General features: G+C 32.5%; 6 protein-coding genes and 1 long non-coding RNA gene across 10 annotated transcripts; 3 read left to right on the top strand and 4 right to left on the bottom strand.

Moving 5' to 3' along the window:
- Positions 1 to 365: 365 nt before the first annotated feature.
- LOC112212410 lies at positions 366 to 978 on the bottom strand. Its single transcript, XR_002946235.2, has 2 exons — positions 670 to 978; positions 366 to 437 (listed from the first exon to the last, which is right to left on the bottom strand). It is a non-coding gene; the product is annotated as an uncharacterized LOC112212410 (long non-coding RNA).
- Positions 979 to 1,084: 106 nt separating this feature from the next.
- On the top strand, positions 1,085 to 3,246 carry LOC100743180 (tRNA-splicing endonuclease subunit Sen2). 2 transcript variants are annotated; one of them, XM_024365967.2, is made up of 5 exons: positions 1,085 to 1,360; positions 1,630 to 1,724; positions 1,808 to 2,669; positions 2,760 to 2,920; positions 3,011 to 3,246. In XM_024365967.2, exons 2-5 carry the CDS (start codon positions 1,722 to 1,724, stop codon positions 3,170 to 3,172), a joined length of 1,188 nt encoding a protein of 395 aa, XP_024221735.1. In that variant the 5' UTR covers positions 1,085 to 1,360; positions 1,630 to 1,721; the 3' UTR covers positions 3,173 to 3,246. The 2 variants fall into 2 exon arrangements, with proteins under 2 accessions (XP_024221735.1, XP_003487512.1); XM_003487464.4 differs by having other exon boundaries at positions 1,085 to 1,724.
- On the bottom strand, positions 2,867 to 4,616 carry LOC100743424 (COX assembly mitochondrial protein homolog). 3 transcript variants are annotated; one of them, XM_033319537.1, is made up of 4 exons: positions 4,481 to 4,616; positions 4,168 to 4,272; positions 3,852 to 4,091; positions 2,867 to 3,128 (listed from the first exon to the last, which is right to left on the bottom strand). In XM_033319537.1, exons 1-3 carry the CDS (start codon positions 4,536 to 4,538, stop codon positions 3,880 to 3,882), a joined length of 375 nt encoding a protein of 124 aa, XP_033175428.1. In that variant the 5' UTR covers positions 4,539 to 4,616; the 3' UTR covers positions 2,867 to 3,128; positions 3,852 to 3,879. The 3 variants fall into 3 exon arrangements, 1 of the variants encoding a protein (XP_033175428.1); XR_004461244.1 differs by lacking the exon at positions 2,867 to 3,128 and adding an exon at positions 3,169 to 3,317 and having other exon boundaries at positions 3,818 to 4,091; XR_004461245.1 differs by lacking the exon at positions 2,867 to 3,128 and adding an exon at positions 3,169 to 3,317 and having other exon boundaries at positions 3,818 to 4,091; positions 4,168 to 4,310; positions 4,481 to 4,611.
- Positions 4,588 to 6,463, top strand: LOC100742704 (26S proteasome non-ATPase regulatory subunit 14). Its single transcript, XM_003487460.4, has 6 exons — positions 4,588 to 4,739; positions 4,915 to 5,037; positions 5,296 to 5,445; positions 5,543 to 5,806; positions 5,887 to 6,153; positions 6,245 to 6,463. Exons 2-6 carry the CDS (start codon positions 4,945 to 4,947, stop codon positions 6,404 to 6,406), a joined length of 936 nt encoding a protein of 311 aa, XP_003487508.1. The 5' UTR covers positions 4,588 to 4,739; positions 4,915 to 4,944; the 3' UTR covers positions 6,407 to 6,463.
- A 53-nt stretch (positions 6,464 to 6,516) lies between these two features.
- Positions 6,517 to 9,849, bottom strand: LOC100742337 (H/ACA ribonucleoprotein complex subunit 4). The gene is made up of 8 exons (XM_003487457.4): positions 9,703 to 9,849; positions 9,243 to 9,367; positions 8,825 to 9,157; positions 8,347 to 8,757; positions 8,149 to 8,269; positions 7,766 to 8,004; positions 7,456 to 7,683; positions 6,517 to 7,381 (listed from the first exon to the last, which is right to left on the bottom strand). Exons 1-8 carry the CDS (start codon positions 9,713 to 9,715, stop codon positions 7,298 to 7,300), a joined length of 1,554 nt encoding a protein of 517 aa, XP_003487505.1. The 5' UTR covers positions 9,716 to 9,849; the 3' UTR covers positions 6,517 to 7,297.
- A 483-nt stretch (positions 9,850 to 10,332) lies between these two features.
- On the top strand, positions 10,333 to 13,623 carry LOC100742463 (cell division control protein 45 homolog). Its single transcript, XM_003487458.4, has 9 exons — positions 10,333 to 10,383; positions 10,667 to 10,819; positions 10,896 to 11,105; positions 11,186 to 11,353; positions 11,436 to 11,671; positions 11,747 to 12,083; positions 12,161 to 12,555; positions 12,646 to 12,722; positions 12,790 to 13,623. Exons 1-9 carry the CDS (start codon positions 10,333 to 10,335, stop codon positions 12,852 to 12,854), a joined length of 1,692 nt encoding a protein of 563 aa, XP_003487506.1. The 3' UTR covers positions 12,855 to 13,623.
- Positions 13,540 to 24,913, bottom strand: LOC100742585 (nucleoredoxin). Its single transcript, XM_003487459.4, has 7 exons — positions 24,292 to 24,913; positions 15,360 to 15,629; positions 14,723 to 14,823; positions 14,412 to 14,607; positions 14,240 to 14,330; positions 13,952 to 14,088; positions 13,540 to 13,869 (listed from the first exon to the last, which is right to left on the bottom strand). Exons 1-7 carry the CDS (start codon positions 24,787 to 24,789, stop codon positions 13,642 to 13,644), a joined length of 1,521 nt encoding a protein of 506 aa, XP_003487507.1. The 5' UTR covers positions 24,790 to 24,913; the 3' UTR covers positions 13,540 to 13,641.
- Positions 24,914 to 25,478: the final 565 nt, after the last annotated feature.

A 25,478-nucleotide genomic window follows, 5' to 3' on the forward strand; every position in this document is an offset into this window, starting at 1 on the left:
TTGTACCTATAAATATAATCATATAGTATTATTTTAATTGTAAGCAATTCATTATAATAACTTAATTATTTATACTATAAATATATTTTTACAAACATATTTCAAATAAATAAATTTTTGATGTTTTAAATATTTTATTTAGTTATATAATATAAATGTAAACCACATGCATTATTTAATATAAATCAAAATTATGTTGGTTACATACAAGCTGAATTTAATCACTTAAATATTTGATTTATTTATTATTAAATGTAAAATCCCCTGAGGATAAAGTTACAATATTTCCAGAGCCACATGCAACAATAGAAATTAGTATTTTTCATGATCATTTCTTTCATGAAATTTCAGTCTCCATAATTTTCTTAAATAAATATTTATTTGCGATATATTAATAAGTATACCATTCCCCTCATTTAATCTGGAAATATTTGCGTCTGAAATATACATATATAATGTTTAATCATGCTTAATCAACAGGTGATAAAATTAAACAATATAAATTTTTCTGTTCCTAGGCAAAATTGTTTAACTTCTGAGAGCTCAAATGAAAGTTTATTAACAGAAATGAATACGAAGACCGCTGATAAACATTGGAGAAATTCAGTCAAATTTTATACGCTCCACAAATTACCGCTTCTGGCGGTTAAAATGCCGAACTATACGCACATTTCTTCCATTGTTTTGAAAGAAAAAGCAAAATATACATTCGTTCATAGTGTTGGTACCGGAGCATAGAGCATAGAGCATAGAGTGTATAGAGGTATCCGAAAGCAGACAGTATGGGATTGGATAGTATAATAGAACGAATAACTAACAAGATTTTTAAATTACTTTAAAGTATTCTGATTTATTGAAACTCTAGCGGTGAAATGATGGAACTAATCTCTTTATAATGAAATTAAAAAATATAATCACGGTTTACAATGCGAATTCTGAGCCGCTCAGGATCTAATTAAAGCTTTAACTCTGAGAAATATTCTTTGTATAACATTATTCTCCTTTCTTACATACTTAATTAATTATATGTAATGAAGGCAAAGCGTCCTATTTCGTGCATAGTGATGCCATCTACGTCAAGATAAGTCAATGGCACTAACAGCAAGCAAAAATTTTAACTGATAAAAGTGATAGATGGCATCACAATGCCCTTCCTGTTTTTTATTTAAAATTTTATAAACAGTAATTTTAAAAAATATATATTTATTTTATACTAGATTCAACACAAAAAACACATTAATTATCCTGTGTCGTGTCTTTTTTTGCAAAAGAGGAATAAAAACTATTGCTTCAAATTCGAAAATTCTGTACTGGAAGACACTTTGTTACGTTGATGACAAGTTTAAAAACTTCGTATTAAGTAATAAGTTACGATATTAATAAAAAATTATTAATACAAAGCAAAATCTGTGTTGCCGTAATACATATCTATGCATAGAGTTCTAAATGGGGAATAGATTAACCTATACTATAAAAATAATAAATTTAAGAAAACTCGCAATATAAAATGTTTGATTATTGTTATGTAGTTTAGTATTATCAAATATAATCACAAAATGAATTTACGAGAACCAAAGAAAAAACGACGTGTGAAATTAACAGAACAATTACCACTTCCTATTGTGATAGGTAATCAGGATGAATGGACTACATATACTGCTCATCTCACCGATTTAGGATCTTGTATAATTGATCCAAATGAAATTGTTGCAATACATTCTATGGTAATCATCATCTACAAATAAATATCTATACATGTAACCATATAAATTTCCATTTCCTATATTTAATATTATTATCCATATAGGGCTTTTTTGGAAAAGGTTCTTTGTCACGTGGCTTTCCTTCATTTGGCAAAACACAATATGGAGCTCCTCCAATTATAAGAAACAGACAATGGCTTCGTAGACAGGAATGGTTAAAACAATTTAATGAACTTAGCATGGAACCTAATAGCACACAAACAAATCCAGAAGAAAACAAGTGTGAAATTATTATTATGAACAGTTATTCTACAAGTCCTAATGACGATGATGTTGAATTATTGTCAATGAAAATCAGTCCAAAACAAAATACTCCAGATATAATTGAAATAGATACAAACTCTGCTCATTTAGATGAAAAACACAAAAAAAATCAACAAACTGATGAAGAGTTAGAAGTAGATGGTACAATTTCAAATTCCACAAAAGAGGATGATGCATTGATTATTATAGAAAACAAATCTAACAAACAGTGTAACAATATTGATAATAATCAAAGAGGATCCATTGAAAATGAAGAGAAGTCTCCTTCAAGTTTTAGTTTAAAAGAAAATGATATATGTTTTACTGAAAATAATTTAGATGTTCAAAACAAATTACTTGTCTTACCAGATAGTGACTCAGAAACTGAAAATTATTTACAAAAAATTAAACCTAAAATTGAATGTGAAAGTTTTCCTATTCAAGAAACTCTTCATCTTACATTTGAAGAAACATTTTTTCTTTTGTATGGTTTAGGTTGTTTAAATTTAATAGACTTTGATGGTAATTTATTAGATATTGATAGTGCATGGCATATTTTCTGCAAAACTGATAAAAATTTTATATCAAAGTATGTTGTATATCATTACTTTCGAAGCAAAGGGTGGGTAGTAAAACCTGGACTTAAATATGGTGGAGATTTTTGTAAGTACTGTACTCTTTTTATTATTAGTTATAAATTTTGAATAATTCGTCAAATAGATCTTATGACATGAGTATTTTTTAATATTTTAGTATTATATAAACAAGGACCACCATTTTATCATGCATCTTACATTGTAATAATAGACACTTTGGATAGTGATACCTTAATCACAGATCAAGATAAACGTATGCATAAATTAACATGGAATAGTTTATTAGGACTGGAAAGATTATCAGAAACTACTGCAAAGGTAATTCAGTAACAATATTTTATATATGTTTATTTTAATATCATTGTAAATTTAACACATTTTATATTCTATATTCTATTTTTAATATAGGAAATATTATTTGCACAAGTTTTGTGGCCATCTTCAGCTTTGCAAACATCTGATTCATTAAATGTGGATCTGCTTTCTGAATTTTCTGTGAGAGAATTATTGTGGCGAAGATGGAATCCTAAACATAAAGATATAGAAGAGGAAGATGATGATTCATATTGATTTGATATTTAACATGTTTATTATTGTTGTAAATGTATACATGTATAAATCTAGAACCATTGTTTTTCTATATATTTATGCTTAATTGTTATTTCTTTTTAAGCAAAACAATTCATATTTTGATCAAATAAAGATAATAATGCTACTATATATATATATATATATATATATATATATATATATATATATATATATATATATATATATATATATATATATATATATATATATATATATATATATATATATATATATATATATATATATATATATATATATATATATATATATATATATATATATATATATATATATATATATATATATATATATATATATATATATATATATATATATATATATATATATATATATATATATATATATATATATATATATATATATATATATATATATATATATATATATATATATATATATATATATATATATATATATATATATATATATATATATATATATATATATATATATATATATATATATATATATATATATATATATATATATATATATATATATATATATATATATATATATATATATATATATATATATATATATATATATATATATATATATATATATATATATATATATATATATATATATATATATATATATATATATATATATATATATATATATATATATGTACATTGCTTGGAACTCATATTATGTTTAACTTATGTTGATGATTGGTATCTGCTGCTTTTTAATCTTTTAGCAATACCAGTTCTCCGGTATTCACTTCTTTCATCTAAATATTCTTGTGTACATTCTGCTTTAAAATCTGGATCATTATACCATTGTGATAAACAGTCTTTTAATGCAGCATTTTCCTTTTGACACTGGAAAGTCATAAGAACACTAGCATTTTTACAGCATTCTGAAAACCCTACAATTTAAATATAGGAACAATAGTACATGTCGAAAAATACATATAATAATTAACAAAAAAAATTAATTATTACGTTCAACTTCCGCAACACATTTTTCGGTTTTTGCTTTATCTCGCATTCTTTGTGGTATAAGAACGTCTTTTTCTACCTTTCTTAAATGTTTATCATCAGGATCTCCTGAAAAACATGTTTGTATTAAATGCATCGATATGCACCTGAAATGAATATAATAATTCAGAAAATATATTCATTTTTATCAAATTTTTATTTTAATAGGAGTATAAAAAACTAAACGTATAACCTTATCTGTTTATACGTGGAATTAAAAGTTATATATATTTATTTTTATACTAATCACTACTAATTTTAGCAATTTAAAATTTACCTAAATTAAGCGGCCCTCCTCCATATTTAGCACGAGGTGCGGTTTGAACGTCAGTCATTATTGTTGAATTCAAAATATTACCATTAACATCTATGAACAATACTACATAAGTATAAATGCTAGTTCCTCCAGCAGACTGCGCTCATGAGTGTGCAGATTTGAGAGTTGTCAATGCATTGGTTCATAAAAGGAATGTTTGCTTAATACTACGGATGATTTATAAATCGTACTATTTTTAATCAAAAATATAATATAATAAGTAAGTAAATAAACGTAATATTGTATAACCTAAATAAATGTAATTCTTCTTGGATATATTGTTAACAAAAGTTAACCTCATTAATAATTGGTTTGTGTTAGATTTTATAGCCAATTTAATGATTAGAATCTTATATATTTCGAATTCCAAATTAATTATTATACAATGTTTTTAGAGTTGTTCGAAAAATACAAAATAGATAGTCATGGATCGATTATTGAGACTAGGAGGTGCTATGCCAGGTCTTAGCCAAGGACCTCCACCGTCAGATGCTCCAGTTGTTGATACTGCAGAGCAGGTAGAATTTACTCAATCATTAAAATTATTCAATTTTTTACTTTGATTGCTAATTTTATTGACAATTTTTATTTCAATCACGATAAGATATTTTATAATTATGACTTCTTGCTTTTTAAGTTATCTCGACAAGAAATTATAGACCATAAAAATATATCATATCGATACATTTGTTTCAAAAGTTCATGTGTGTAATGCCAGGTTAATAGCATATTTTGTATTTGTTAATGTATCACTTTTGTTATGTTATTATTGTTAGGTGTACATATCGTCATTAGCCCTTTTAAAAATGCTTAAGCATGGACGGGCTGGTGTACCTATGGAAGTAATGGGTTTAATGCTTGGTGAATTTGTTGATGATTACACTGTACGTGTTATTGATGTATTTGCTATGCCTCAAACAGGAACAGTAAGAATCCAAATTTTGTATAATATTTTGTTAAAATACATGTTGAAATTATATTTTTCTAACATTTAATTTAATATTATCATGTTATTTATATTAGGGAGTCAGTGTGGAAGCAGTTGACCCAGTATTTCAAGCAAAAATGTTGGACATGCTGAAACAAACTGGTCGGCCAGAGATGGTAGTAGGATGGTATCATTCACATCCAGGATTTGGATGCTGGCTCTCTGGTGTAGATATTAACACACAACAATCATTTGAAGCTCTTAGCGAAAGAGCAGTGGCTGTTGTTATTGATCCTATACAGTCAGTGAAAGGAAAAGTTGTTATCGATGCATTTAGATTAATTACTCCTAACACTATGGTAATTAACAAATTAAAAATGGAAATTTTAATTTTAATTAAATTCATGTATATTCGCTGATATTATATGCAAAATTGCAGGTTTTAGGACAAGAACCCCGTCAAACTACATCTAATTTAGGTCATTTACAAAAGCCATCAGTTCAAGCATTGATTCATGGCTTAAATCGCCATTATTATAGCATTAGCATTAACTATCGTAAAAATGAACTAGAACAGAAAATGCTATTAAATTTACATAAGAAAACATGGATGGATGGTCTTACACTTGCTGAATATTCAGAACACAGCAAACTTAATGAAAATATTGTATCTGAAATGCTTGAACTTGCTAAAAATTATAACAAGGTATCGTGTTAATATATAATATTGCACATTTTTTAAGTCTGAAATTAAAATCTCACATCAAATATACTAACTTGAGAATTTATTCTTGTAGGCATTAGAAGATGAAGAAAAAATGACACCTGAACAACTAGCTATAAAAAATGTGGGTAAACAAGATCCAAAACGACATTTAGAGGAAAAAGTGGATACACTTATGTCTACGAACATTGTTCAGTGCCTGGGAGCTATGCTTGATTCAGTTGTATTCAAATAACTATTTCTTAAAATACCATTTGCAATATTATAAAAAAATATACATCTTTTTAAAATATACGTGTTTATAATTTACACTCAAGGGATATACATAATACATACAAATTTTTATACTGCTTATTTTTGTATTAAAAAATGCTAACAATAGACAAGTAGATTTTTACACTATTATTCAAAATGTATGACAGCCACTCGGATATTACATATAATCTATTGCTTTTTGATAAAGTATGATAAAATATGTTATATATAAACATCTGAATAGGACCGAAATAATAAACGAAAATGCACTTCATAATAAAAAATGTAAATATTGCGCATTAGTGCACGATATGAAATGTATAACGTAAAAAATGCTATTATAGTAGATAAATCATAATGGATCTTTTTATACTTGCAAAATATATCTCGATACTTTGCAAATGTAATTCACTTATTCTATGTACATTTACTGATACTAAATATCGTATCAATATACATTTTTATTATTTGTAAAATTTATAATACTTGACTAACAATGAAATTCGTTTATTCTTATTAATAATGTAATATTACTGAATTCTTTAATATAATCTAAAAGATTACTAAATGTAACTGACTTGAATCACGATCTGTACAAGTTTAGAGAACATATAAAATATTTTTTCAATTTAATAATAAATTGAATTACATCTATGCATCTGTATATGTATATATATATATATTATATATATTGCAGAAGATGGATATTCTTTTTACAATCTGGACGTTGTAAAATATGTATACATTTTTTGAAAATTATCTTTGTATAAGAAACTTATATTCCTTTTTATGACGTATTATAACGTTTCTCTCGTACTTATAAAAAATTATGGTACTTATATTTTAATAAGGACATATTTAAAAAATTATTTCAACTTGAAACTGTTACTTCTTGATCTTGATCTTTATCTTTCTTCTTTTTCTTCTTCTTTTTTTCTTCCTTTGCTGGCGATTCCTGTTAATAATAATATTAAGTATTTGAATCTTTTTTAGATTTTAAATATGGAAATTAAATGTAAGTTATTTTACCTCAGTTGCACCTTCTGTAACCATGGGTTCATCAGCTTCTGATTCTACTTTTTCCTTTTTTCTTTTCTTTTTCTTTTCCTTTTTATCTTTCTTTTTTTCTTTTGGTGATGTCAATTCTAAATCTTCAACCTTCTCTTCTTTTATAGTAACTTCGTCTGTAGGTTCTGAAACTGTTTCTTCCCATTTTCGTTTTTTAGATGCAGGATCGGTATCTCCATTTGCCTCAGTCTAAATCCATGAGATATTAAATGTACAACTTTTATACCAGGTATATTTACATAAAAAAATGCGAAAAGAAAATGATAATTACTTTAATTGTAGGTGTAGAGTAATCTGGATAATTTGCTAACCAGTCTGCAGGTGTGTTTTCATTCGGTTTTCCATATTTATCTAATTTTCCCTCGATTATCATACGTTTTTTTATGGAAGCTTTTGGTCCCAAACCCCATTTTCTTGGATATGCATCTCTTTCCATGATTACTCTTTTAATTTTAGCAGCTACACCATGATCACAAGCTGTCATTGTAGGAGATGTCATTAAAGCTATAGCTGTAATTAAAAAAATGCAAAAATGATAATTTTGAAACGTTTATTTATAAGTAAAGATATCAACACATCACACATCAACATATCAACACATAAATTACTGTAATAAATAACGTACTGTCCATGTTAGTTTGATACATTACTTACCAAGTGCTATAGCTTCACCTTTTGTAGTCACTATTACAATTTCTTGATTTAGTTCTATGCCATCGTCATACATTAAAATACCAGGTAACATAATTTTAGCTCCATAACAAATAGCATTTACCTATTAATATAATTATGTAGTATTATAAAAAAATCACATATAAAGGTAGTCTTTACATATAGATAAGAAATACATACTGCGCTATCTTTTACAATAATTCTTTTATGATTTACTAGAAGAGCTTCTAGTGGCTTAATTACTCTTCTCAAATAAGACTCATCTCCATGATTTTCATATAACCATTGAGCATCAAGTATATCATGCATAGTAACCATTCCATCATTTTCAGATTGAACACCTGAACGATTTCTACGTAATTCTTGCATTTGACAACCAGTGCCTAAGAAGAGGCCAAGGTGAACACAAATAGTTCTAATATATGAACCAGCCTCACAACTAACTCTGAACACTCCCATATTACGTTCTTCATCATAGTCAATAAACCAACTGTCATAAACTGTTCTGACACGAAGCTGACGCTTCACTGCAGATATAAGTGGAGGTCGTTGAAATAGTGCACCACGTAATTTTTCTAATGCTTGACTTACCTATATAATTCTTTTATTAATAACAATGTTTTGTATTTAAAATATTTTAAATTTAACATATATTTACCTTCTGAAGACTCTCTGGAGCAGAATGTAATTTAAAAACTGCAATATATTCTTTTCCAGCAGATTGCTGTGATTTAGCTAATCTAGTTGCTCTATCAATACATACTATTAAGCAGCCAGATACTTTTGGATCTAGAGTACCAGAGTGACCAGTTTTTTCTACTTTTAAAATTCTTTTTATCCATGCAACAACTTCATGTGATGATGGATTACATGGTTTGTCAAGATTAATACACCCAGATTTTATATATTCAGATAAAGTACGATGTAATGGTGTTGAGCCACTAGTTAAGGGTGTAAAATGTTTTGTACGAGTAAGCATTTTATCAAAATTCTGAAATAGTAACATTTATGTTGAATCGGCTGTGTTAGAAATTACTTTAGAAATCATAAAATGAATTAAATTTTATGTTACACACTTTAAATAAAAGAGGCCAATCTTTATATTCCAGTTTTACAATCTCATTTGAAGGTTCAAGTTGACATTTCATTGTTGCTTGAATCTCTCCAAGAGACTTCTTTTTGCTTTTCTTCTTGTTTTTATCTAAATAACAAAAATAAGTGTTATAACCTATGAAATTACCACTATTGCACTAATAGACATTACGTTGAGATATAACTATACATCAATAGAAAATTAATTTTGACATAAAATAAATGTATGGAATATGCATTTAGAATAATATCTTCAATCAAACAGTTATTAAATACTAAAACACGTGTTTGCCGCTAAATTTCCAATTGATATTTATAACAGAAGGTAAATATCTTTACTTATTTTTATATATATGATAAGGATACTGACTCAAATTAAGAGGTAGATTATAATAAATATAACACTAAATAGCATAATATACGAATAAAATTAAAAATAATTACCGCTTTCTGCCATTTTGATATATCTAAGTGAAAACAGCACGTGTATTCCAACGAACTAAAGCGACCCCAAACACACAGGAGCAAATGTGTCCGCAATATTGCTTCATGGGTTATGTATACTTTAGATATGCTACGTTATGTACTATTTGAATAACATAAAGACATTTTTAAACCCATTGTAATATTAAGTGTTGCATATCAGTGAAAATAAATTATATAAATAAATTCTATAAAAATATAATATATAATGATAAGGGATGATATACAATAGAATTTTTAATTCTAAAAGATTTTAATTCTAAAAGATGCTTGGCTGACGCTCATCTTTGGCATTCTCTGTATACCAATCATATTTAAATTCGACTATTCTCCGATATTAGCAAATATATCAACAGATTGTATCTTATGATTTTGTAAATCAATTGGAATACTTAAATAAAATTAGACAATGAAACTGTTGACGACTTGTATTCTGTATTCTGTATCTATGATTGTCTTGTATTCTATATCGTAACACGACACTGTTAGCTACTGTTATGTTTAGTTTTCGCGGTAAGCTAGAGATGGGTGAAACAGAATAAAAAGAGCAGTGAATATAAAAAATATTCCCATGCCGAAGATCACTGCATCATGTTTGTGGAAAACTTAGAAAGAGGATTTTACCGTTTAATAAAACATGATGTGAGTTATTTTTCGAACCCTTCGATTATAAAATTTGTCATGTTTACATAGGTTACAACTTTTCTTAAAATTATAAGTATATTTTTAAATTACTGTACAATTTATTTAAGTTAATTTTGAAATTATTATTATGTTTTTTCTTTAATTTTTATTCACTTGTTGAATGACAAAGTGATTATATATGTATTATAAATAAATATACATTATATATTATTATCATAATTATATATACATTAGATTATTTGTTATGAAATAAGATACTAACATTAATTCTTTATTGTAGAGGTGTTTACTGTTGGTTAACTTTGATGTTGATGCCATTTGTGCCTGTAGAATTTTACAACAACTTTTTAAATATGATAACATGATATATACCCTTGTACCTATTCAAGGTATTCAGGATATGGTTCGTGCCTTTGAAGAGAATTGTGAGGAGGTAATAAAAATTTAAAAAACATATGTACATATCATATTTTTGTGCCAAATCTTATTAATATTTATTTTTTACTTAGGTAAAGAATGTTATTTTTATAAATTGTGGGGGTACATTAGACTTAGTAGAACTGTTACAACCTACAGAATCTGTGATATTTTATATCGTTGATAGCCATAGGCCTTACGATTTATGTAATGTATATTCAGAAGATCAAGTACGTATACTTGGTAAACCAGATGAAGATGATGAAATTCCAGAATATAATGATGTCTTTAGAGATGATTCTGTAAGCAATTTGTTTCAATTTTATATGACCAGCTAATTTAACAATAAAAAAATTGGAGAAATTTTCCTTTGTAAATTTAGTCTGATGAAAATGAAACAGACGAAGAATCAGAAAATAATGGATCTCAGACAAAAAGGCGAAGGTTAAATGAAGAAGATATTATTAGAAGAACCAAACGAAGAGAATGGACTGAGAAAAGAGCAACTATTTTGTTCAATTATACACAGTACAGTTACTATAGCAAATCAGTATGAGTTATCAAAAAAATATATAAATATCATTATTATAATATGGAATATAAGAATTTAAATATATTTTGTGTTTCTGTAGAGTGCAATGCTTATATTTGAAATGGCATGGAATATGACAAAAGATAATTTGGATATGGTTTGGTGGGCTATAATTGGTTCTACAGAACAAGCTATTCTTGGTAAAGTAGAATCAAGGTTAAGCGTTCTTGAAGAAGGTTCCCTTCAAGCCCATGTATCTAGATTAACTCATAAAGGAGCTGAAGTTGATAAGCAAGAACAGCGACAAAGTACAGTTAAAATTACTTATGACAAAGAGTATCCTTTTAACTCAATTTTATGAAGTTTATGTATGATAAAATACAAACTTTATTTTCTTACATAGAAATGTAGTCTCCTACTTGTGTTATATCGCCATTGGACTGTAGAAGCTAGTTTAAGACACTCAGTACCAACTGCAGTTTCGTTACGACTTTGGTCTCTTCGAGGAGAACAACGATTGAAGGGATTATTGGCAGACATGGGTTTGCCACTAGCGCAATCAAAGCAACGATTTTCAGCAATGGATCTTGCTCTTAGGCAAGAATTTAAACAAATGGTAGAAAAATTAGCAGGAAAATATAAAGTAGATACTATAATTGGGACAAGTTTTACTCTACAGTATGGTTACAAGTTTAAATATTGTGCTTCAGATATAGTTTATGCTATGCTTGCTGTAATGGAATCTTCTGTAAGTATCTAACACTTATGTTTCTGTTTGTTTAATTTTGTGTATATTTTAATACATCGATTTTTTAAATGTTTCAGTCAAAGACAAAATTACCACAAGGTTGTTTTTTAGATGCATTGGACTGTTTATCCCGTACAAAAAAAGATATTTTAGAAAGTGGTATAGAGAAAGCAAAACTTATGCTTAAAACTATTTTTAAGACTGCACAGAGTATTTTACAATTGAAGGAAATAAAAAACATTGGTTCATTTCTTTACATAATTATTCCAGAGGGAAGTGCTGACAATCTTATATTTGCGCATCCATATCCATTAATAATGTTAGCTCAGTTTACTCTAAAGGCTTATGTAGAATCTTCAAAAAACAGGCGGGCACCGGAATTGCCACTTGTAGCTTCTTCAGTGTATGACGCAGAAGAGAAAATGTGTATAATGATTGGCATACCACCAGTGTGTGAAGATCAACCAAGAAGGTAATTATAAGTAATTAATTGAAATCCATTATGGAAATATTTTAAGTGGATTTAATATTATTGCATGTATAATATTAATATTTATCGTAGTTTATTTGGAAGAGCCTTTGAGCAAGCGGCGAAAAATACAAATTCTTACATAGAAGCAGATTACTTTGACTCTACAAGTAAGGATAACTTATGATATTTTTAGCATTTATTTTTCTACATACATACTAATATTCTATGTTTCAGTAATAAGACTGAAAATCGAAGAAAGACCAAGATTTTTGGATGCTTTAGCATCTCTTCTAGCTTAAAATTTTAGTAATTTATTTAACATATAAAATAGAAATTTTCTCTTCACACATATTTATTTCCTTTTTTTAAATAATACGAAGTAACAATAACGCGTGAAACATTTTTAAAAATACGACAGGATCGATTAAGTACATTTTATTTTTTATGACATATTGTAACTGACAAATGTAAGTTAGTAATATTTTCATTTACGTACGAAATAACTGATAACAAAATTTATTGGATGATAAAGCAAATATTGTATAATGTAAATGATATGTAATAATTATAATTTTTATATAAGAACAAAATTAACTTAAAAAATGTATGAATAAATTTATTCAATTTTTCACATTCATTTATTTTTAATTTATAAAATAATTGTAATCAAGGCATGAGATTAACGATTATTACTTATATGGAGAACAGAGTTAATAACAAGCACTTGCTAGTAACTCAAGATACGTTCGACGTGTTCATTTGGCGTTTATTAAGTAGTACATAATATAATATATTAACGTGTGCATGTGTACACTTAAAAATACAATTCGCTCAGTTTTTATTAACTATGATATTATAATACATGTCTTTTGGTTACTTCCACAAAGGGGTGTGCGAATACAAGCGCCATTTTGCGCGAGATCCTTCCTACGAAAGGAGCAATGGTATCACAGAGACAGGATTGAGAAGAGAGGATGGGGTTTCTTTTTTTTGTGGTTGTATAATGACCACTTAAAATCTTGACTGCTCCTTCCTCCACATGGCTTTCAATATTTTGTATAAAATTGTCAATTGATTTTCAAAAATTCAAGTAGAAACGTAATCATTCTTAGCAGTTTTGTGTACTGCAGCTATTTTGTTTATAGGCAATTTGTCATTGCGAAAACTATCGACAAATTGTTGTACAGAATCTACAGTTATTTCGGCACCATCTTCCATCACCACATAAATTCCTCGAGGTATATCAATTGCTGTTAAGAGAGGTACAGCATCATCTAATCCGACAAATTCACGAAGAATATCTGATGTTTCACACTATAAGGAAAACAATAGTATATCCATTAAATTGAGAGTAATTATTAATAATTAGTTACGGGTAAATACGATTGGTACTTACATCTAATGCTACATAAAATTGCAAAATATCATCTGGATCATCATAATTTGGATCATAGTCAGGTCTACCTTGTCTGTACACCTGTGCAGCTGGCAATAATACACTCTCTGCGAATTGAATCTCACAGTCTTCACCTTCTGTCATAGCATAATAATGACATAAATAAACTACCGGTACTATACATACATAGAAAGATGTTTATTTATTTAACGACCAATATGTTTCTAAAGTTTTGTTCTATCTTTGTGTCGAATCATTTTGTATACAAATATTATAAAGTGAACTTACCGACAAAAAGAATAATTGCCGGTGCATCATGTAACGAAGCGGCGTATTTTTCAGTTAAAATATTCACCAGACGACTGGTCCATGGAAAATTCTGAAAAATTGAAAACTTTATATCAAAAACAGCAAAAAAACGACGAAGTAATACAAATCGATTCAATAAATTTTTATTTACCAATCCTTCAGGATCCTCGATTAATTCCGCCCGACCATCCAAAGTTATAATGTTATCTCGAGGGTCAAGTATTACTAAAGTGGGTATTGCTTGTACGTCGAGAGCACTTGCTAATTTTCGTCGTCTCTCTTCTTGACTAAAAGGTATCCTCAACCAAGGCATCGTTTCAATGTAAACGTTGTAAGACTCTTCGCTCCTAACATCATAGAAATTGTATTTCAATTAATGACTATACCGTAATTACTTACTATGTAAGTATATATTTTACGTTTTATCCGAAATGAATAAGTGACATCATTTTTTCAACTTACCTATCTGAACTTACAAAGATCACCTCGAAATCGTGACCTCTTTCTCGAATTCGCTGATAGGTGTCCACAAGTTGTGGAGTAAATGCTTTGCAAGGTGGACACTGTATAAACGCAGAAAATGTATATCATTTTCCATATGATATTTATAAAGGAAAAAAAGTTATATTTTTTCATCAAAATAATTAATTCAAAAGAAATACGAGTCAAATAAGATGATATATTTTTTGTTCCCTGTCTTCTACAACTATTATTAAATAACAATGTTATTTTATGATCGTTAGCTTCACACTGTTATTGTTACCTAAGATTCTCTTTTTAACTTGCACGATATAAACATGAAACAGTTTGGAATTGTTGATCGATTATTCAGTGCAGGAGAATTAGAGCACAAACGGTTAATTTTAACTACGGTGAAAAATACGTAGATTTAATCATATTTTCCAATATCTCGTTAATTATAAATTTCCAAGAAATCGATAGTTTGAAGAATAGAATACTACTTTAGCGCTGTAAATAATTCGTACACGAATATTTTTGTGTACATCTGTGCGATTTATAAATATCGAGACGAATACGAGAAATATACTTTTTAGCTTTACATAGTTGAAACTTATGAGAATATTGTGTAAGTATATACCCAATGTGCGCTGAAGTAAACACCCTTAAAGCAATGACGTAACTCTTCGTGTAGCATGGGTTCGTTACTATCGCGTGCTCCACATGGCAATAAGGGTCCATCTTCGAGAGCAGCCTTCGGATGAGGAGCTTTCCAAGGAAATTCAGCCCCGCTGGAGTCGCCGATGGTTCGCTCTACGCCTCCTCTGGTTACCACCGAGCCGTTAGAACCGTCCAATAAAATCAAAGTTGGTACATCGGCCTTTATCCGATACCTTCGAGTCAGTCTGGTCTGTAAAAGAGATACTTGGTCGGCTATAAGAGTATTTCAATGTTGATCGTGAGATTCTTCAAACTCCTCCATAAATATTCGCGAGAGCCATCATTCTTTGTTTTAAATCGCAAGAGAAGATTTCCATTCGACAAGATTGCAATAATCTCTTGATTCCTGATCAAAGTATGAAATCGAGAGAAAAATTTAAGTGATTATATAAACGTTCTAACATATATTTCTATAAGAAAAAGAACCGTGTATACTGACGAAACGAAACCTGTTTTAATGAAATGTGAAAGGTGTAACTAGGCAGGAGTAATTGAAGTTGCATGTCGATGAAATACGTGTATTGTAATTTACTATATTTTAATATGTATAATGAGATTTTGGATGAAAATAAAATTGAACGAAAGCACACACCCTGATCAGAATTATTCGCTCTAATAATTTTATTATCTATGGGAAGCATTAAAGCATAATATGTGATAAATTAAATTGGCGGCTGATATATTTACGCTAATCAGAAATAGTAAAATTACTGTTTTCCTCTTTACGCCTCAATTCAGATATTTCTCCAAATTGTTTTCAAAACACGATAAAATAAGAGAAATCGATATAAAAGTTACTTTTACATTCGATTATTATCCAGAGTCATATCGATAAAAGTAATAGCGCAATCCTCATCGGTGTTTTACGTTGTACGATTTTACGAAAATACGTTTCTCGCCACGTAAACTGTGGTTTTGAATTCAGCTCGCAGAGTACTTGAGTATTGGCTACAAAGAGGAAAAAAAAGAGTCGAAGCAAAAGGAAGGAGAAAGATGGAAAGATCGAAACCCATCAATTTCAGGAACCGTGAGAGGAATAACGTGACGATATAAACGAACGAGGCGTCGTGTGTGCTGCGTGCACACGCACGTTCAAGAAATTCGAAACACGTTGCCTGCCGCCTCTGTTTCTTCCGTTATCCTTCTAACACGCAACGAAATTCAAGCACGGCGAAAAAGGGCGCAACGAGTATCTACAGGGGAGTAATGTCTGCTGACAATGAGTGCTATCCCTTCTGCCCCCCAGCTGCATGATTACAGTGCTACAAGAGGCAAAAAAGGGACGAGAATGGAAGGCAAGGGAAAGGGGCACGAACATGATAGTAGAAACTGGTTGAAAGTTTTTCAAGCCGGAAGAGATAAGAAAGGATGAACGCGCACGGGAAAGATATACGTATAGGCAAATAACCCCAGACGGGGTTAGATTTCCGTTTTTTCCTAGATAAGCAGTCAACCCTCTCAATATTATGCTCGAGTTGAGAGAGAAGTATTAGCAATTCCTTTCCTTTCTTTTCGTATCCTTTTTTAAAAAGGAAGTATCTTCCCGTTTTAGTGGTACGATGATGGCTGAGCTTGGCTGATAATAAGAATCGCCGTCTCTTCTAGCAGGCTGCACGATTATAATACATAGTATGAACCGTGAAAACAGAGATGATAAGAAAGCTAAAAGTTCCTGCAGCGGCGCAAATAAGAAAGGATGGCAGTTTCGAAGGGTGCAGACTTGCTGGAAATTCTTTTGTGGATTCTGAAACAAGCGGTAGCTGCAGCTACCTATATACTTTCTTCAGTTGTATTGCTTTGAATTTCTCGTAGTTTCGAATGAACTTTTGTAATAAGGTTACTGATGGAGCTTGCCATACTGTTTGCTGTTTATACACATAGAGATTTTGATTATTTTATTTAATTCCAAGATTATCCTTCAAGCAAGGGTTTCTACGTCTATCTATGGGTAATCTAAGGGCAGAATAATTTACTTACAATACTCAATGAGAATTGATTGTAAACTACTTCCAAATAAAAAAAAAAGAATATTCGGTTATCACGTATATTCCGATGATAACGATCTTTACACAATATTATTCTACTCTTATCGTTACCCTTATGACAGGCTTTCGTTACAACTTTAGCTGATAATCGAAGTACACGTAATAATATGATAATATCATCGTACTGCCCGTAATATTTACGCTCGCGAAAGAAACTTTTAGGAAAACCTAATATTCATCGATATGTGAAATGGTACTAGGTTGCTTCGTGTTTTATCCATAAAATAAAATGTTTTTGATTATTTGCACTTTAATCTTTATTTTATAATGCAATTCTTATATCGGGAGAAGCCAGCTCTTTGGATGTAAAAGATTAACCCTTTAACCTACAACTATGGGCATAACCCGTATTAGATGATCGGGCACAGCCCCATCGGGCACAGCCCCTGTCGGACATAGCCCCACCAGGCATAGCCCCACCGGGCACAGCCCCAGCCGGGCACAGCCCGTGTCGGGCATAGCCCCAGTCGGGCGTCGCCCCACCGGGCACAGCCCGTATCGGGCATAGCCCCAGTTGGGCACAGCCCCGGTCGGGCATAGCCCCTATCTGGCATAGCCCGTATCAGGTGAACAGGCAAAATCCGTAGTACGGTGATCGGACCAAGTATAATATATAATAGCTTGTTTCTAAGGGTATCTATGTATTTTTACTATCCTTTATCCGTTATATATCCTATTTGTATTCACTTTAATAAAGTTCTAATGAATTATCCTAATGTTTAACCATTTATTCTTGAAAAAAAATATTTTTTCTACCAATAGGAAAACAGTAGAATCCATTATATACATATATCTAAAACAAGCAAATAGTCGGTCTCAAATGCTTTGATACCGTTAAACGATGCATTAACGATTTTTGTCGATTGCGCTAGGACGTACTTACACTTACGTACTTCTCTCGGGAAGATGATCAACTATAGTATTCGTTAGCATTGAATACTGATTCCCGTTAAGCTGTCTGATTACAAGAGAACAAAAGGAGCAGAGAAGATCGAAGCACAATGGACATATTGCAGAAGCCTTTTATACCAGGGTAGATAATGAAGAACAGTCTAAGAGGTGAAATAAAGTTTCCAATCATCTCAGATTTTTCGATGACGAATAATTTATTCGTACGACGCCATTTCGTACATTGTTGCGCTTATTACTGTAATTGTCCTATCTGCGCCTCCCATTTCTAAATATTATTTATATAAAGATTATCGATACTATTTTATTAAAAAAATAGCAATATACTTACATCGCTATGATCGTTCATCCGCCATTTCGAACGACTAACAGTTAAAACAAATGTTTATACCCCAACGTTCAATCTTCCTATTACAGGCGAAGACGACAACGAATCAAGCAACAGACTCGAATATCTGTCGCGTGATACAAGCTACCGCGGAGACAAAAAGATGTCTGGATTAACGGATCTGGTTCAAAAAGACCAGAGAGATTTCAATAAATCTTCGGTAACCGACACCTATCGCGCAATCGATCCTCCCTCGAAACTTTCGTTGCTCGACAGATTATTTTCTGGCGGACCTTTTCCTTGGGAAGGACTATATACCCTTGGCAGTATTTTCCCGATCGAGGGAGATCGGGAGACGAGTAAAATTCGGAGGGCCGATGCGCTACAGCCGAACAGAAAGAGGGTGAGCGTTGGAATAAGGCAAGAAGGGTTTTCTCTAGGTAGCCGAACGTGCGACGTCGTACGTTATCGCGACCCTTCACGGGGAGGCATTACCTCGTCCCTTCGTATATTTCCTAGGGCGCTTTCTCGTTCGTTCCTACGCTCGATGTATATATACATTGGTTCGCCGTCTCCGTCTGGAGCGGTCGATAACGCGTACGTCCTCCCTTGGCGTTGCTGCCGCTCGCTCGACGGTGCTATCGTTATTTCCCCCGGTGGTCTGTATGTCCCCTACCACGCTACTTCCATCGCTCCTGCTTGCTCGTTCCCCCGTGTCGTCCTTGCTCCATCGCCCGCTTACCCTCGTCGATTCTCTTTCTCCCTCCCGGCAACGGAACGCTTGTGTCGCTACGAAAAATCCTCGTGTGATACCATTATTCTATCTACACTGACTAGCCACGTTCGATTAAACGTTTCGTCCATGCTTGCTACGAGCAAGTGTCGAATATCGGATATCCGACGAATATCAAGATTACACGAGTCGAAATCGCTTTCGATCGTACGGGCTTTTTCAACGAGATTACTTTCTTTCGTATGAACAACCGTACTTCGTTTTTGATTGTTTCAACTATTTCGAGTATCACGGATACGGAAGAGGATTTTGGAAGATGAAGGATAATTTGAAAAGTGACGTTCTCTACTCTTCGTTTTTTAGCAGACACTCTGCCATTTAGTCTGTCTCCGGCAAGGGGAACCCTTTGCCATGCCATGACATCGGGTAGAAGACGAGCGATGGAGGGGAAGGGATGAGATCACTGTTGACTCGTTCGCGCGCGTTCAATCGCCTTCTTCGTGAACGACAGAGGTGCACAACGCGCGCTTTGTCGCGCTAAATTTTCCGGAAAGCTTTCTTGTCGTTAAATGGTTTATCTCGCCGACGCGCGTTTTACATTATATCATTGCAATGTGTGTTATTCGCAAAAGTATAAAGAGCTTTTTAAAATACGTTTTAAAGTACTTCAAAAAATAAGATTCATACATTCGTACATAAACGTTGTTGACCAATCACGAGTAAACTGTATCTTCAGGCAGAAAGTTAAGTTGTTAGTTTCTGTGTAAAATAATTGGCGATACGAGTTAGTCTTTATATAACACAGTTGGCCAACAATGTGTTAAGAAAAGAAACAGGTACAAATTTAAAAATTTTATGTATTTTCCATTCGATATCTAATTTTTGCAAATTTTGTCCATTTTCAAAGCTAATTTTACTTCTACAATTTTCAAGATTTTATCATTTTTATTGAATTCGTATAAAATTGAGCGAACTTGACGTATATGTATATACCATTACATCTAGATTAAGTATGATTTGGTATGACGCGATCTGTGAACGTTGTTAATCGATTTGACGTAGGGGTGAATATAATTTGGAGTTGCGCACCCCTGGTATATACAGATATCGGCCTCCCGACGTCTCTCGTCCGACCGAGACTGACGAGACCACTGTGTTTCCATTGGTCAACCCCAGCAACGTCTTAAGACTACCATGCTTTCAATTACACGCAGACTACACGTTTGTGTATGGCTTGAAAATGTTACGGAACATGGAAGAACTGTTCGCATCTTATTAAGGATCGATTTTGTAAATTTTAAGGGTTACGAACGACAATGGGAACACGTTTGAAACGTTTACGTTCCCATCGAAATATCTTCGAAAGAAAGATCCTTGACGGAATAGCGTAGTAGAAATATTTAACTAAAAGGAGGGTAGAAAGAGAAGAAACAAAATTCAGCGTCGCTTAAATTAAAATAAGAATAAGAACGTAGGAATTAAGATAGTGTATAATCTAAAAAGACGAATTAAATGGCTAAGAGACATTGGGAGAGCATCGGTAGGGAAATGACGCGAAACATTTAATTTTTTTAATTCGCCCAACTTTCTACCACTTTTATGGGTATGATACGCGCGGCGTCAAAGCATTTGCAGGATTTCACGCGAGTTTTTGAGTCATAGGCACTGGAATACATTTATTCGGACGATTCGTATGTACTACACTTTTTCTTTGACCACTGCCGAGTAGGTCGTGTGTAATCTACACGATATGCCAGGTAAAAAGCAGACAGGAGCAGAAGAGGGAGGAGGAGGAGGAGAAATGGGTGTGGGTGGATGGAAAGGGGGTGGAAAAAGGTGGAGGAAGGATTACATAGTGCCGCGTACGGGCCACTCTGTGTACGAACTGCCTCAAAGTCTATCTAGATTCCAACGTCTCTCTCCTTCCTTTATTTTTTTCTTGCTGTTTCAGTCGTTTTCGGGGAGCGGAGGAGACCTGCATCGCCACCGATTCGCGCGCACATTCTCTCTCTCTCTCTCTTTTCTTTCTATGTACGCTCAAACGTAAACATCTTTCCTCTCTTTTCGGTTTGCTACCTTCCGTCGCTTTCTTGATCTTGCCGGCCGAATGAGAAAGCTATTTGCGGAAGATATGGGTCGGCCACCCCGAATGCAAAGGCTGCCTTGACTCTTTCTCAGGTGCTTCTGCGTCTAAGGCAAAGCCACCCGCCGTATACCTTTATGAAACGGTTTACGCCGTACAAACGATGAGCAGCGCACCTCTATTACCTAGCTGTTCAAGCAGCCGGACACTCAGTTGCTTCCTTGATACCACTAACCGTTCAATTTTGTCGAACAAACTGGACACAGTCCCCTTGCTCCCTTCTCAAGGAGCGACGTAAAAAGATAGCCCCGGCTGCCACCGGAGATCAATACGGACTTCATTAACGATGCATGGTAACGCAACGATAACTCGCGTTATTAACCGTAATCTCTGCCAATTACTTGCTTCGTTTTTTGTTCTTATTGACAAATTTACGTTATGATCTCGCGAAACATTTCCTTTTTAATAATTTTGTTTTCAATAGACAATAATGGAATTAAGAATTTACTTCGCAATTGTTTCTGGCTTCTTTGTTTGCTTTCAATGCGAAAAACTGAAAAAAATGTTGAACGAGAAAGAGAAAGATGGTGAAAGAGGGAAAATTTGATCGTCGTTTCTTTCTTGCAACCTTCCACAACCCAAAGTTGCTCTTCTCATTGTTAAATGAATGGAACTGTATACAAAGAACCTACGATTTCAAGGGGGTGATTCCCAACGTGGATCAGGTAGATAGGCGGAATAACGAGCAAGGAAGAATCACGAGGCTACTTGACGCTAATTGCGCAGGACTCTTATCGTTACATTTACTCGCGAATCAGACTGTCAAGTATATATGTATATACATACATACATACATACATACATACATACATACATATATATTTTTTTCTTTGTCTATTACTCTATATGTGTATATATATATATATATCACAAACACTAACAATTCGAGTGGCTTGACTAATGATCGTGAAAAAAAGACAGAGAATAACAACCTCCGATCGTTCCTTACATTCACATGCTGCTAATGCGTATGCATCCAATAAGTACTAACAGCAGCCGCCTTACATAGCAATTTTAAAGCATCTCCGTTACACAAATGCAAACTATCCAACGTAAACCGCTGTTTCAAACCGTCATATAGGAAACCGTTACTTTCCTTTTTCATTTCTCTTTTCTCTCGTGTCATTTCTTTTTAATTCGTTACCCCGATGCGATAGTAGAACCTCGTTAACTTGCATAAAAAGTATAGGGGAAACCGAATATCCACTATGCGTGTGCGAAGTGTTGCAACGTAACGCAGAGTCACTCAAACTTTCGAGACAAGAGATATGTGCGTCATCGAGGTGCGTGGGTGATGAAAAGATCAATGTACGATGCCGTCCTACCGTCTGCTTTTAATCGCCACGAACAAAATTCTCGTCTCAATTTCAATTCATTCATTTGCTTGTTTCCAATTAAAACGGTGTTAGGAATTTTTTCACAGATTTTCGTAACCCCTTGGTAAAATTATTAGATTTACAATTTCTTCCAGCACCATCTGCAGGGTGAAATTGTTACCTTAATCGGCATTTCTTTTACTTGGATTTCTGAAATTATTTTCTAATTCGTTAGATTCTTTTTGACTTGGACTAAATCTTCGTATAATATATCATTTGTCTATAAACCTGTACTATAAAAAGAAAAAGAATAGATTAAAACACGCTTTACTAGAAAGAAGTCGTGCAAATGTTGATTAAAAAAGAAAAAAGAAATCATATTTGATCGTGACTGAAAAAGCACGTTAGTAGTTAGTTCGTAGAGAAGCAGATGTTTTGTGGAAATATTACGAACGATTTTTAGTTAGAGAAAGTCGACTCTGCCTCGTGTGTCGGTGCAAATAAAATCGGACCCTAAATAGCACGTCTGGCGAGGGGTTAAAACACCCGTTGGAAATAAAAAAGGCGCTGCGCGCACAGTCCTTCTGCATAACAGCATGTGTGCCTTCTCTATGTATACATGTGTAACTTTATGACAGACATATGTATACAAATTTCAAATGATACGCTCGCCTCAATTGATCACAGCCCGTCTGACCGTAAAATTCGCATAGCCGGTGAAAAAGTCGTGAAGAAAAGCTGCCACCGTTGGGAAATATGGGAAAACCATTAAAATTATTATCTCGTACGGTGTTTCGAATTAATAGAAACGCGCTTTTTCATTTTCAAGGAGTTAGTAGTTATCTGAATGGCCGTTCCGGCAAACGCAACCATTATTCGGCTTAAAAAGCCAATCTAATTATTTGATTGAATTTAATTGAAATAGCGTGGCTGCGCGATCTCAGTGATAAAGATTTGGTGATATCGGCTTCAAGCAGAAAAAAAGAGAGAGAGATGGAGTAATTCGAGTGCAATTATTTAGGAATGTTCTTTCGCCCGTTATAATCTCGATGGAGGTGAATAAAATTGAAAACAAGAAAATATATCGAACGAAAGATACAAAGAAGCTACGAAATAAACATAGTATGAAAATGTTTTAGTGTTTCTGAAAATTTTCGAGAAAGAAAATATGATTGTTAATTTCGTAGAACTTAATAGTAAAAATAGATATACATGACATTAACGTGTTTACGACGCCTTATTTTAGTACTGTCGAATGCCAGAAGTATTACTATCCATAATTTGTTTAGCGATATCCCAATAAAGATATATAAAAATCGAATAAAGTATAGGAGGAGTGGAAATCGAAATATGAAAGAATTACAGAGATGCGTGTTACCTTTCTTTCGTAGTCCAAGTTCGGTACAGCCAACCAGGGTAACTCTGCAACGTGTGCACGGAAACTTTCTTCAAAGTCGAGGACATCGGCTACGTTACTCCAAAGAACCACGTGCACGACCTCGAACTTTTTCCTCCTTTCTCTACCTCTGGTGGAATTCTCTGTGTCCCGATCGTTTTCCGTGTGTGACGGGGATAACGAGTTGACATTGGTGTACAGGTCGAGCAGCTGACGCGTAAAGTCATCGCACGTAGCACCGGGATTAATGAAACTAAAATACACACCGATCACTTCACAAGTCGGCTGGCCGTCTTCATCGACAAGCATACCACTTGCATCGCACGGTTTTGTGTCTTGTTGATTAACCTGACTGCACCGCGACAGTTGTTTACCGAACAGTCTATGTTGCCAACAGACTGGTTTCGCGGCGGCCGCAGGTGACTTTTTCGTTACGTTTCCCGAGCTGGATGATGCCTGCTCGCTATAGCACGCGGCCATCGCACGTAACAATTAGCCCGCTTCATTCACCGGCGACACGCACTGACAAACTTTCCGTTTCTACACTGCTTTCAAATCGAACTCGGTACTCCTTGCTCCGTCAACGCCGACTGATTCACGTTTCGCTGACTCGGGACCCGCGACCAATCACAGACGTTTCGATCCGGTTAAACCCGAGCGCCCCCGAATCGCGCCGATAAACGCGCGCTTTTTCTCAATATTGGATGTATTCAAATTATTCCTTTTTCTTTTTCGATTAACGTATCCTTATATAAACTGTAAAAACCTATTTTTTTAATTTTCCCATTGTTTCATCATTTTCTCATAAGTGTGCCTGCTGTTATAATGCTGTTTTTTATTTCGCATAAATTTCTATTGATGTTTCATTCGTCGTATATATTATTTAATGTTATATTGTGTAAAGTTTTAATCGAGAAAATAAAATATGTCACAGATAAATAATATTGAAAGAAATGTACAACACATATTATGTTACAAATTTCAAATTGTACTACGTTCTTGAGTATTTCAAATATTCTGCATATACGTTGACTTAGTCTTTATTTGGAAAAAAATTTAAGCTATCATAAGTCGCTGAAAGTATTACAGTTTCTAAACTATATAATATTTATAATAAGTGTTTAAAGGTAGAAAGAAAACAATTATTTAATAGTTGTATGTATATATGT

Source organism: Bombus impatiens, unplaced genomic scaffold (genome assembly GCF_000188095.3).
Source record: "Bombus impatiens unplaced genomic scaffold, BIMP_2.2 scf_0155, whole genome shotgun sequence".
In the NCBI taxonomy this organism is placed as follows: domain Eukaryota; kingdom Metazoa; phylum Arthropoda; class Insecta; order Hymenoptera; family Apidae; genus Bombus; species Bombus impatiens.

Coding starts and splice junctions, on each gene's coding strand:
- LOC100743180 (XM_003487464.4), top strand. CDS start 1,557: ATGAATTTACGAGAACCAAAGAAAAAACGACGTGTGAAATTAACAGAA. Junction 1,725..1,807: donor TTGTTGCAATACATTCTATG/GTAATCATCATC, acceptor TTATCCATATAG/GGCTTTTTTGGAAAAGGTTC. Junction 2,921..3,010: donor TATCAGAAACTACTGCAAAG/GTAATTCAGTAA, acceptor TTTTTAATATAG/GAAATATTATTTGCACAAGT.
- LOC100743424 (XM_033319537.1), bottom strand. CDS start 4,538: ATGACTGACGTTCAAACCGCACCTCGTGCTAAATATGGAGGAGGGCCG. Junction 4,273..4,480: donor AGGAGGGCCGCTTAATTTAG/GTAAATTTTAAA, acceptor CATGTTTTTCAG/GAGATCCTGATGATAAACAT. Junction 4,092..4,167: donor ATGTGTTGCGGAAGTTGAAC/GTAATAATTAAT, acceptor TTTAAATTGTAG/GGTTTTCAGAATGCTGTAAA.
- LOC100742704 (XM_003487460.4), top strand. CDS start 4,945: ATGGATCGATTATTGAGACTAGGAGGTGCTATGCCAGGTCTTAGCCAA. Junction 5,446..5,542: donor CTATGCCTCAAACAGGAACA/GTAAGAATCCAA, acceptor TATTTATATTAG/GGAGTCAGTGTGGAAGCAGT. Junction 5,807..5,886: donor TAATTACTCCTAACACTATG/GTAATTAACAAA, acceptor GCAAAATTGCAG/GTTTTAGGACAAGAACCCCG.
- LOC100742337 (XM_003487457.4), bottom strand. Junction 9,158..9,242: donor ATTGGCCTCTTTTATTTAAA/GTGTGTAACATA, acceptor TTACTATTTCAG/AATTTTGATAAAATGCTTAC. Junction 7,382..7,455: donor TTACAGAAGGTGCAACTGAG/GTAAAATAACTT, acceptor TATTATTAACAG/GAATCGCCAGCAAAGGAAGA.
- LOC100742463 (XM_003487458.4), top strand. CDS start 10,333: ATGTTTGTGGAAAACTTAGAAAGAGGATTTTACCGTTTAATAAAACAT. Junction 10,820..10,895: donor TTGAAGAGAATTGTGAGGAG/GTAATAAAAATT, acceptor TTTTTTACTTAG/GTAAAGAATGTTATTTTTAT. Junction 11,354..11,435: donor ACAGTTACTATAGCAAATCA/GTATGAGTTATC, acceptor GTGTTTCTGTAG/AGTGCAATGCTTATATTTGA.
- LOC100742585 (XM_003487459.4), bottom strand. CDS start 24,789: ATGGCCGCGTGCTATAGCGAGCAGGCATCATCCAGCTCGGGAAACGTA. Junction 15,630..24,291: donor ACTTGGACTACGAAAGAAAG/GTAACACGCATC, acceptor TCTCTTTTACAG/ACCAGACTGACTCGAAGGTA. Junction 14,824..15,359: donor TTTACTTCAGCGCACATTGG/GTATATACTTAC, acceptor GCGTTTATACAG/TGTCCACCTTGCAAAGCATT.